This window comes from Glycine soja, chromosome 9 (assembly GCF_004193775.1).
Source record: "Glycine soja cultivar W05 chromosome 9, ASM419377v2, whole genome shotgun sequence".
Lineage (NCBI taxonomy): Eukaryota > Viridiplantae > Streptophyta > Magnoliopsida > Fabales > Fabaceae > Glycine > Glycine soja.
Window position 1 is genome coordinate 40,597,846 of NC_041010.1, and position 12,180 is coordinate 40,610,025.

At 37.1% G+C, this 12,180-nt stretch overlaps 1 protein-coding gene across 1 annotated transcript; it reads right to left on the minus strand.

Annotated features, from left to right (window-relative positions):
• Positions 1 to 2,087: 2,087 nt before the first annotated feature.
• On the minus strand, positions 2,088 to 6,654 carry LOC114367168 (glutamate receptor 3.6-like). Its single transcript, XM_028324281.1, has 7 exons — positions 6,493 to 6,654; positions 6,042 to 6,320; positions 4,586 to 5,928; positions 4,202 to 4,479; positions 4,058 to 4,089; positions 3,406 to 3,812; positions 2,088 to 2,761 (listed from the first exon to the last, which is right to left on the minus strand). The coding sequence occupies exons 2-7, from the start codon at positions 6,307 to 6,309 to the stop codon at positions 2,297 to 2,299; spliced, it is 2,793 nt and encodes a 930-aa protein (XP_028180082.1). The 5' UTR covers positions 6,310 to 6,320; positions 6,493 to 6,654; the 3' UTR covers positions 2,088 to 2,296.
• Between the last annotated feature and the right edge of the window lie 5,526 nt (positions 6,655 to 12,180).

The window sequence follows — 12,180 nt, forward strand, 5'->3', positions numbered from 1 at the left end:
AACAATCATTCCGAGGGAATGTTGTGACATGGGAAGCGTGAAAATGAAACGAAAACACGTGATTGGTGAATGGGACGGTAAGTGACAACACTTTCCCACATAAATTAATGGCAAAATGACTAATGGGCCCCCCCTCTAATGGGTGCAACTACAGAACAGAGTGTCACTACTTACCAAAGCTGGATGGAAACAAACTCCAATGACAACACAGATTAGATTATGGGTATTTAACCAAAGGATTGGGGGTTAAATCTTATTGTATTCTTTGAGAATTATTTATTTAATGTGATAACACAAATTAGATTATGAGTATGTAATTAAAGGATTGATCCTCTGTTAGATTTTATTATATTTATACGAGTGATACTTATTTATTTGATGGGAGAATATTTTTTATTTTTATTGTGTGCAAATAAATTTTGGATTAATATTAGTTAAATATTTTAAATGAAATTAGTCTTTCACCTAATAAAATAGAAGACATCCGTGACATTTAAGACAAAAAAATTATGGGTATGTTTATGTAAATAATTTAGTTGTATTTTATTTCCTAATAACTACTTATTAAATATAAACCTCTTGATAAATTTGGCTACAAAATTTATTGAGAGAAAAATAAATAAAAAATTATCATAGTAATTTTTTATATAATTTATTAAAATAAGTTAAAAAGTTATTATTATATTTGCTCATGCTCAGGAAAAAGATTTTGCATGTTCTTGTATAATCATTGAAAAATGACTTTGAATGAAATTTATTTTAGTTAAAATTAATTTTGAAGTTATTTGATTAATGTTTAAATGTTTTTAATTTTTATTATAAAATCAAGTTAAAAGTAAAATTTAATATAAAAATTTGAATCTAATACAAGCAGCTAAAAACTGTTTCAAATCATAATTAATTATAAACTCAAAATCAATTATGAATTTTTCTCTAATGTAAAATCAAACATATAAAAGTATATTTAAAATCAATTTTAGATTCATAATCAATTTGAAATTAAACCCACTTTATTTAAAAAAAGCAAAACCTACTTAGATAATTTTTATGACTCAAAAAGATTAGTCTAGTAAGTTATAAGGATATCTTGCAATCAAGAAAGAAAAAAAAATGGTTACAAGTAACTTCAAATATTTTTTTGAACAATCTTAAATTATCTCATAGTTTGAAAATCACCCCTTTCTTTAGATAATTGTTGCAGCACGATGCCCATTTTTGGGCGACTTTCTTTTGTGCTCACGTTGCCGTCTAATCCAGCAACTTGCTATATACCCAGGAAACTACCATGAATAATGAATGTGCCAAAAAAGATGTCATTGCATATTTTAGTGTGATTGATGAAATAAATACTACAAATACAATAGTAACAAAAGTCATATTTTACTGTATGACATGAATCACTTGTTTTTCAGGTTAATTATAAAGACTAATTCTTTAATTATAAATGTTATTTATCACTAAATTTCTCTTAATAACTTTGTCTTCTTTTTTCCTTCTCCTTCTCCTCCTTCTCACAACATTAATTAACCACAAATAATTAGGTTAACACTCCAAACACTATATATCATTTGCATCAAACCCAAATATTATTAATAGAATAAAGAAAACAAAAGCATGGGAGGACATGAACCAAACCCATGTACAATCATTTGAACTTAAATGATGAAAGATCATATCTATTATGGAAAAATCCTCCCTAATGAAAGTAGGTATTAAATACCACCAAAAGAAACCTTGTATGCTAGGACTATGAGAGACAAACTTATTTACACAATTGTTATCTTCACAATATATATATATATATATATATATATATATGCAATTTCGATCATTTTGTAGATCAATTCAAATCTTTTGGTGAGAAAATAAAAAAACCTTTTAAAGCGGCACATATTTTAGTTTTATAAAAAGATACAATCTTTCATTATTTTGGAAATTTCTTATTCACAACAATTTAGTAAAATCATGTAAAGCTCCATGAACCTTTTCCAAATAGGTAGACAAAACCATCAAAATTTTGAGGGGTAATCACACTCTTAAGGTCATGCCTAACCTAGTTAATTATCCCATAGAGACATTAGGTGTCATTGGTGTAAGAAGAACATATCTCTCTTATTTTTAGTATGTGCCACACACACATATTTCACACAATAATAGAAAAAACATACTTAACGATTAAATCAAGAATGAGTCAAACCCAACCTTTTGTGCTCACTATGAACATATTTGCTATTATTAAATAAATATTGTCCATTTAAATTACAAGTGCTCCTAGATTTAGCATAGGTTATAATAGTTAATCTTGGGCAGTGACATTATTTTCAATGTGGACACGAACAGTTGAGTCATCCAAAGATCCATCTTCATGCACTACCTTTCTACAAGAGCACTTCTCCTTTCTCCTTGTCTTTGGCCAGCATTTGTCTTCCCCTTCTCTTTCATTGACAAAGGAAAGGAACGATCGAAGACGAGCAGAGAGTGATGAGCATTCAATGTTATTACTATTGGAATCCCTGCTAAAACGGTAGGCCATTCTAATAACATAGCAAAGGAGAGCAATGAAGCATGCTATGCCACTCAGTAGGAACAGACCCCAAAAGCTTTTTAGCTCAAGTCTGTCTATGCCTTGTTTTGCACCCTCTGAGCTGCATGCACTTCTTGTTAGCCATTTGTCATGAATTCTTTGCAGATCACCATTTTCTGATAGTTTTAGGATGGCAGTTGACATATCAATTGCTAAGGGAGATTCCCTTGGGAAGCCCTGCATGTTACACATTTAAAACATGTTCAAGCCATGTTGCTGTCAACAATGTGATGACCATATATAACACTATGAATTTCTTACTTTTATGATGAAGCTGTCTAGTAGGTAGATAGAGATAAACAATCAGCACTTTATAGCACTGTGTGGTATAAGTATTTACATTGGTCTTATGGATATGCTGTGTGGGTTTTCCACTAGGAAAGTAGCTCCCTGGTTGACTTGACTGTGTTGCGTAGTGGATTAGACTATTTGGATTAATATTAGGATTTTTTTAATTTTTTTTTTGTGAAAGTCTTCCAAGGAAGAGGTTGATGCCCTTTTAAGATTATAAAATAGATTTTCTAATATTTTGACATCAGTGCAAAATCCACCTTCATTTCCACTAGTGAAATGTATCTTCTGTGCCTATATGCCAAACTTTGTTTTGAAGACTTCGAGAGAGAGTGGGCTATTAGAAAAAAGAAAAATGAAGTACACATGATGGAATATGCACATCCTTTGTATACAATACTTTTCAATTTTAGAGAAGAATATTTTTAGAATTTTTCAACCACCTATCACCTATCTTAATACTTTGAATGATGAATTTGGTATATTTGATGTTGAGTTTAACATAAGAGAAAATGGATTTATATACTTACAAAACCCCATCCCATCTTGGTGAACTCTTGACCAACGATACCAAATTCACATCTGGTCGCTAGGAAGAGCTCCATATACGCACGTTCATCTATTATTGCAGCAACACCGCCATTAGCAGGACCATCCTTCAAGGCTTTTTCATATTCTGATGGCGAGTTGAGAGGAACAAGCCTGGACCTGTGTATGTTGAGCTCCTCTGTCAGATAATTCTCAGCAAATGAACCCCTCAGGAAACCGATGCGGTCGCTGCTTATTACTAGGCTTTCAATTCCTTTAACCGGGGAAGAGAGTTGTTCCACGGTTAGGATGGAGGTGAGGCTAGCAATGTAGCTTGAGTTGAGTATCAAAACCACAAAAAGCCATATTATTAGCACTAATCGACCAAGGGTGCTCACAGTTTTCTCTCCTGCATAGAAGGTGTTTTTCTGAGATGTAAGACTTTAAATGTACACCATCATTTTTTACAAGGTAACATGAGTTTTTGTTTCTAAAGATGGAAATGAAAATTTTGTTAGAAAACGTGTTGGATGTTAATAGCATAAACCTTTTTGGTTGATTGATCTTTACAGTCTGGTAAAAATTGAGTTTCTGTTCTGTACACGAGGAAAGCATCAAGGATAACTACATTAAAAAAAAGTTCCAACAACTTACTATGTGCAAAAAATAGGGTTGAAAAGCTAAACCTGCAGAAATAAATGATAAAGATGTCAGCAATAGATAAATCATGCTAGTGATCATATGAACCAATAAAAAAAGTTAAGGCCATATTTCAAAATTGTTTTGCCACTTGATTACCAGACAATGGTGACAAATTGTCTTCTAGGAGGGCCTCTAAAGTCATCATTTATGCGACGCTCTAAAATCCACACAACAGCTCCAACCACCAAGAAAAACATTCCTGTCACAAACCACATCATTGGAGTGAATGGTGTGAGGAAAGCCCAAGCACTTGATTTCAGCTTCTTGATAGGAGCCACAACAACTAGACCAGACTCAATATATGGCTGTGTAAAATCCGCTATCTTAGTTCGGTTTGTAGTAATGGTAATGTCCCCCACCACAGCATCAAAGGCCTGCACATAATAAAATAAGCAATTTCAATGTAAGAAATTAAAACAAATCAAAGCAGCATGATTCGCAAAATGATGACAGAGTATATACGAAAGCTTTTATACTCACACCAGTTGTGATCATGTGAAGAAGGTCTAAATTTAACGGGTTGGTTTTACCATCACCAAATGGAATAAACTTGAATGGTACCGGATAAGGCAACAAGTTCAGTGCAGCAGTAAACACATCTATGCAATAACCACCAAACATCTCAGTTCCCTCGATTTTTGACACAAACTCGCGGTAACTAATTCTGAGTGGCACCCCAATTCTCAAGTGTCTTCCATTGCTGGCGAAAACCCAACCACGCGGGGTTTGAGTTGTTTGGCCAGGCCAGATGACACCAAATAGTCCCTCACTGAAATTGGAGTGATTAGGACCTTCCCCAGTGTGAAGACCCGAGGTTTCAGACCAATAACCAATCCTCCTAATTCCAGTGCCTATCACATTAATGATTTCATATGATGGATGCACCAAGTTTCCATCAGGACTAAACATCATTTGGCCTGTTAAACCAGTTCTGTTCACTTCTAAAATCTTTTGAAGCAACATGCTACCATTAACAAAGACCCCTATAGTATCAAGGTTAAGGCTGTCCCCTCTTAACATGTTTAGGCTTGAATCATTTGAAAATGACAAAGTTCCACCACTCTTAAAAAACGAATCGAGTGCTGAAGCAAGCAACCACACAGTGTCATAGGCGTAAAGACCAAAGATATTTACCCCAAAAGGGTCCTGATTAGAATCTTCTTTTTGGCTCAGTTTTTTCCACCTAGAAACAAATTGTTTTTTCATGTCTGAATCTGGTGCATGCATGCGCAAGGTGATAACTCCTTGGATGTCATTCATGGCTGAAGATGAGAACAAGGATGGTTCTGAATCTAGTACTGTGGAAAGCCAATCTGTGGCTATCCACACATAACCACTTCCCATCATGCCAAGTGACTGAGCTGCATGATGGAGCACTTCTAGTCCTGAAGAAGGGTATATGTGAAGGACTATTACCCTTGATTCCATTAAAGCTACCTTAACTAATGCGCTGTTTATTTCTTCGTGGCTTATGTTATCTGGTTTAAATGGTACTTTATATGATATTTTACAACGTTTCTCTGCTAGCTTGTCCCCCAAGGCAGCTATCCCATTTCTTCCATGATCGTCGTCGACGAAAATGGCTATGACATCTCTCCATTGAAAGTGATCAACAATTTCTGCCACAGCAGCCATCTGATACAGATCACTCTGTGTTGTCCTAACAAAATATGGGAACTGCAGTGAAGTCAGTGTAGGATCCGTTGCTGCAAATGAAAGTAGAGGCACTTGCATCTCATTTGCTATGTGTGAAATCACATGTGCCATGACTGAGTACTGTGGACCAATTATGGCCACAGTGTCTTTCTCCATCAACAAAAATGCTGTAATAAAAAAAAACCAACAAAACAGTGACTGGGATATATAATGTTTTTGTGGGGAAAAACGGGCAAAAGAATGAAGTGGGAAAAGGGTGATGTGTTTGAAAAGGACATACAATCAATGATTCCTAGGAATCCAGTGGATAGTTTGGTGTCTAGCAATGTTATATTAAGCTTAGTTCCATTGAGAATTGTTGCATTGGAATTTATGTCATCCACTGCTGCATGTATAGCAACTTTAGCCACTTTGCCAATTGTTGAGTTGAAGGATAAAATTGCCCCTATGTTAACGGCACTTGGTGATGTAGAATCGGTAGTGGTGGTTCCTATTGAGGGAAAACCACTGTAGAGGATGACAAGGACAAGAAGCCAAACTTTGCTCATGTTGTATTTTACTGCAAATATAATAACAAGGCAAAAGAAAACAAAAAGGATCCTAATAACATGTTAATATGGTACAATAACATCTTAAAGTTATAAACGATATACGATATATGAGATGAAAACAGAAAAATATTCGCATCGTTAAAGAAAAAGAAAATAAAAAATTATATGAAATATTCTTACTGAGATATGTAAACAATATTTGGACTGTGGTAGCGTACTTTTCATGAAAATGGAGGAAGCTAAAGGTTCGAGCGAAATTAAGGAACACAAATGTGTCTCCTTATTACACTTTCACTGAAACAGCTAGCAAGTTGTAGTTTATTTGTGACATGCCTTGTAATGTTGGAGATCATGTGCTAAAGTGAGGCATGGCGTGAATCCTTTTATAGCAAGTGGCTCATGCATGATGTGCTCTGTCCTTTTGAAAGAGTAGTATTCAATTTTCATAATTTTAGTTTTCGTCATTATTAAGTATGTTTAGGGAAAATAAGAATACCGAACAATTGAATATATGGATGAAGGTATTGAATATAAAACACAGCACGGTACTTTTTCTATTGCTGCATGAATTTATTGTTGTATGATTTTTTATAAACATAGTGCTGTTCTTTTGAAAAAGTGCAAAATGATAATAGATGGAAAATAATAGACTGATGCTATTTCTTAGTAATGACGATATGTGCCAATGAGGACCCCTGTTTTTTTTTTTTTTTTGTAGAAAATATCTTCCTTGACTATACAGAACTTCCGTTCAAAAAGTGCTAGAATAATAAAGGTCGACAAGGATTGTTAATGTTTTATTTGTAGAAAATATCTTCCCTGAGACAATAGAACTAGCTCTCATTGTTAAGAAACGGTAGATTTTAAGTGTATACCTATAACTGAAATCAAGTTCAGAAAGTGATTTTAAAGATTCAATATCGTATGGACACGGGTGAGTTGCAATCTCCATCGATCATCTGAAGTCTGAACAAAGAAATGAAATATTTTTCGCACTTCATTGGTGGGAAGTGGGAACTGTGTGTCACACCCAAAGAGCTAGCTAGTGGTACTCGTAATGATGGTTTACATTGACAAAAAAATGCAAACACACAATAAAAGTATAAAACTTACATAGTTTTTTAATTACACGGTTAATAAATAAAAAATTGGTAGAGATAACTTAAATATTATAACTTTTAAGATAATTATCGTAAAATTAAATACAATTGTCATGTATGTCAATTTTTAATTGGTTTAGTGGGTGAAATCTACTTATACTATTAGTGTATGTAAGTGTTCCTGCTGATTCCGATGAGGTCTAACTGAGTTGTCTGATCCTTTTCTTCTTAGTGGATTCTTTGATCTTCGATGTTGAAGTCAAGGGGTACTTGCAAAAAGGATTCCGACAAGCAAGTCAATGATGCTCAGAGGTGTTTGATTGTCTAACACTGGGATGAGTCAAACGTACCTGGGGATCTCTCCTCTGGGTCTATATATACATGTCCGGTGTTGAGAGAGTTATGCCATGTTCGAAGCCACGTTGGTCCTCTATGAATCGAGTTCGTGGGTGGCAACTCTGCTCCAAGTCTGAGGGAGAATAGGAGAAAGAAGTATAGTCGAAGTGATCTTAGTTTTTTTTTATGTTTAGAGTGATGTAAAAGGCTTTTTGTTTGTAAGAATCAAGTTCAAAATGAATGATAATGTTTTATGCATGGTTGTTGAGTTGCATAAGAGTCTTTTATCAACAGAAATGTTTAAATTAAATGCTAATGAAAAGACAAGTTTTTTGTGGATTAATTGTTATTTTCCAAAAAACACTGAGGTTCAGATTCGACCTCTCGCTGGCTTGAAAAAGCCAAGGTTTGAATTCAACCTCATGTTAGCTTGAAAAAGCTAAGGTTCGGACTCGACCTGTTGTTTGCTTGAAGAAGTTGAGGTTTGAATTCGACCTCTAGTTGGCGTGAAATAGCTGAGGTTCGAATTCAGCCTCATGTTTGCTTGAAAAAGATAAAGTTCAAACTTGACCTATTGTTGGGTTGAAGAAGCCAAGGTTTAGATTCAACCTTTCGCTGGCTTGAAAAATTCGAGGTTCAGATTTGACCTTTTATTTTGAAAAGTTGAGGTTCGTATTCGACCTTTTGTTTCCATAGTGCAATGTAAGATGGCAAGAAGGTATGTAAATTGTGTGGGGTAAAAGGATTTCATTGGTGATTTAACTTTAATAGGGATCTTCCTTTTACAAAGGTACTCAGGTGTGCCTCCTTAAAACTTCTTAAGCAAAAACCCTTATTTTTTTACAAATGGGAAAAAATATCGAAGTAAGAAAAAGAGTACACTACCCAGTTCTAATTGTAGTAGGGCCTTAAGTGCGTTGTATTCCAGGTCCTAGGGACGACCTTTCCTGCCATATCTTAAAGCTTATAGGCGTTGTTTTGCAATGATTCGGTGATGTGGAATGGGCCTTCCCAATTTGGCGTGAGCTTTTCTTTTGAGTTATCTTTCCTGGCATTTCCTCGGAGCCTCCAAACCAAGTTGTTGGGCTTGAAGCTACGTTTCTTGAGCTTCAAGTTGTATTTTTGAGTTATTCTTTATTTGCATGCTTCTTCTTGAACTCATGCTTTGCTTTTGAGTTCCTCGACCAAATCCAACTCTACTGCCAAGGATTCTGAGTTGTTGGCCGCATTGAACATGCTTATGCAGAGTGAAGGTTCGCCGATCTCCACAGGTATCATAGTGTCGATGTCGTAGGTTAACTTGAATAAAGTGTCTTGCATGGTAGATTGGGAGTACAGTGGTACCCCAAAGCACGCTTGGGAGCTCGTTCACCCATAGTCCCTTGGGGACTTTGGACAGTCTTTTGCATAACTTGGAAATGATGATCTTGTTTGTGGCTTTTGCTTGCCCACTAATCTAGGGATGCTTGATTGAGGATGTGAAATGCTTAACACCAAGCTACTTGAGGAACTCTTCGTAGTCCTTTTCGATGAATTGTCTTCCGTTGTCCGTCACGATGGCTTGAGGTAAGTCGTACCTGTAGATAATGTTCTTCCATGTGAAGTTCTAGACCTTCTGAGCTATGATCCTTGCGAGGGGTTCTGCTTTAATCCACTTAGTGAAGTATTCCACCGTGATGAGGAGGAATTTGACCTATCCTTTGGCCATGGGAAATGGTTCAAGGATGTCCATTCCACACATGGCAAAAGGCCAAGGAGACGTGATGCTATGGAGTGCTTCAAGTGGTGCGTGGAGGACATTGCTGAATTCTTGGCATTCCTTGCAAGTTTTGACATATTTGGCGTCCGTCCTCAAGGTCGGCCAATAGTAATTAACATGAATGACTCTAGCTACCGTGCTCTGACTTCTAGTGTGCATTCCACAAATTCCTCAGTGTACCTCATCTAGGATGTAATCCGTGTGATCTTCGTCAACGTACTTCAATAATGGCTCTCTTGAACATTTCATTGTTAATGATAACATAGTGCGAAGCTTGGTGTCTTACCTTTTCGACTTTTACCGCCTCTTGGGGTAAGGCGTCGGTGACCAGGTAGGTCCAAATGGGAGACATCCATCCACTGGGAGCAATCAGACTTAAGCATACCTCGGTAATGTCGGTGGTGGGGGAGGCGAGTGTCTTTTGGATAAACGTCCAGTGCTAACCTGGTCTCTTAGTGCTCGCCAGGCGGGCTAAAGCATCAACTCAATCGTTCTATTCCCTGTTGACACGGACCAATTCTTTCTACTCGAAATGTTCCAAGAGTTGTTTGACAAAGTGGTAGTACTTCTGTATTTGTGTCTCTTTGGCTTAGAAGACCTTGTTAACCTGCTCCGTGATGAGCTTAGAGTTGTTCCTGCACCTAAACTTCTTTACGCCGACCTTGATTGCTAGCTTTAGTCTGGCAATGAGAGCTTAATACTCGGCTTGGTTTTTTGAAGCCTTCCTGTCAAACTTTACTGACTACTCGATGGAGACGTAATCTGGTCCTTCAAAGGTTATGCCTGTGCTGCTGCCCTTGCTATTAGGGGCTTTGTCCATATACAACATCCACCAGTCTTCACTGTTGTCCTCGGTAAGGGGGAGTTTGACTAGGAAATCAGCCAAACACTACCCTTTGATGAGGCCTCGAGTTTTGAATAGTAAGCCAAACTCAAAAAGCTCGATCGATCATGCTACCATTAATCCAACGAGGTCTGGCTTTCTGAGCACATGCTTGAGATGATGGTCGATTTTCATCACAACTTGGTGACTCTGGAAATATTACCGTAATCGTCTAGCATAATGAATTAGTGTCAAGGAGAGCTTTTTGATTGTTTGGTAGTGTTTTTCCGCTCCTTGGAGTACTCGGTTAGTGTAGTAAATCAACATGTGCTTTCTGCATTCTTCCTCTAGGAGAATCGAGCTTATTGCGGAGTCTAAAATAGATAGATATAGCAACAACTCGACTCCCGATGTGGACCAAGTAAGGATTGGTGGAATGGCGAGAAAACTTTTGAACTTGGAAAACATTTCTTTTCACTGATGGTCCCAATGGAAGTCGATTGGCTATTTTTAACAATTGAAAAAATGGTTTCACATTCTCAACCATTTTCAGCAGAAATCGAGATAGAGTCGTCATTCTACCGATCAACTTCTTCACTTCCTTTAGGATTTGCTGGCTGCGCATGGCAATGACTGCTTCACACTTGTTTGGGTTGGCCTCGACTCCCCTATAGGTGATCATAAAACCAAGGAACTTACCCCTTCCAACCCCAAAGATGCATTTCTCTGGGTTTAGCTGCATATTGTGCTAACAGAGTTCAGTGAATATTTCTGCTGAGTCTTTCAGATGATCGTTAGGGTCAAATGAATTTATAACCATATTTTCAACGTAGACTTTGATGTTTTTTTCGAGTAGGTCTTTGAAAACTTTGTCCATTAGTATTTGGTATGTGGCACTGACATTCTTTAGACTGAAACACATGACTTTGTAGCATAAGTTTGCATCTTCAGTGATGAATGTCATCTTACTTTTGTTTGGTGGGTACATCTTGATCTGATTTTAGCCTGAGTATGCGTTAAGGAAACTCAGAATTGGGTATCCATAAGTGTCATCAGCAAGTTGATCGATGCAAGGAAGCAGGTACGTGTCCTTCGGACAAGCCTTGTTAAGGTCGGTCTAGTTAACACACATCCTCCTTTTCCTGTTGGACTTCTTGACCATCATGACGTTGGAAAACCATGTTAAGTACATGACTTCTTTGATGAAACTGACATTGATAAACTTCTCAGTTTCTTCCTTTACAACTTGTTGGCGCTCTTTGCTGAGCTTCTGTTGCCATTGTGCCACGGGTTTGGCTTTAGGAAAAATAAAGAGTTTGTGGTATATGAAATTAGGGTCTATGTCGGGCTTGTCACAATCACACTTAGGGCGTTCAATGTTGTTCTGCCAATCAAAACATTGTAGTAGGTGTTGGAGTCGTTGAGGATGTATAGGACAAGTAATGTTCTCGACAACTCTCCTCTTTCAAAGGTGGTTGCCAACTTTACTGCATCATGGGTGTGGACTTTCCCCCCTGCAAAACCGATCAAGGGTTCAAGATGAGGTTTTATGAACTTATGCGAGACGTCTAACTTTTGAAAAGTGGACCAAAAAAGTATGTCGACCGAGCTTCCTCTGTCTATCAGGACTTTCCTGATGTCCTAATTGGCGATGCTAACCGTAATCACCATTGGGTCATCTTACTCGGGATCAATTCAATGAACATTATGTGGTTCACGCTTTTGATTGCACGTAAGTGCCTCTTCCGAGCCGACTTGGAGCTACCTCCGCAACGAAGCCGCCTACAATGGTGTAGATGACTCTGCATCTCCCCCTTCGCCAGCTACCAAGGTGTCGACTTGATTTGGCT

Coding starts and splice junctions, on each gene's coding strand:
- LOC114367168 (XM_028324281.1), bottom strand. CDS start 6,309: ATGAGCAAAGTTTGGCTTCTTGTCCTTGTCATCCTCTACAGTGGTTTT. Junction 3,813..4,057: donor AACCCTATTTTTTGCACATA/GTAAGTTGTTGG, acceptor CCTTCTATGCAG/GAGAGAAAACTGTGAGCACC. Junction 2,762..3,405: donor CCAAGATGGGATGGGGTTTT/GTAAGTATATAA, acceptor TGTAACATGCAG/GGCTTCCCAAGGGAATCTCC.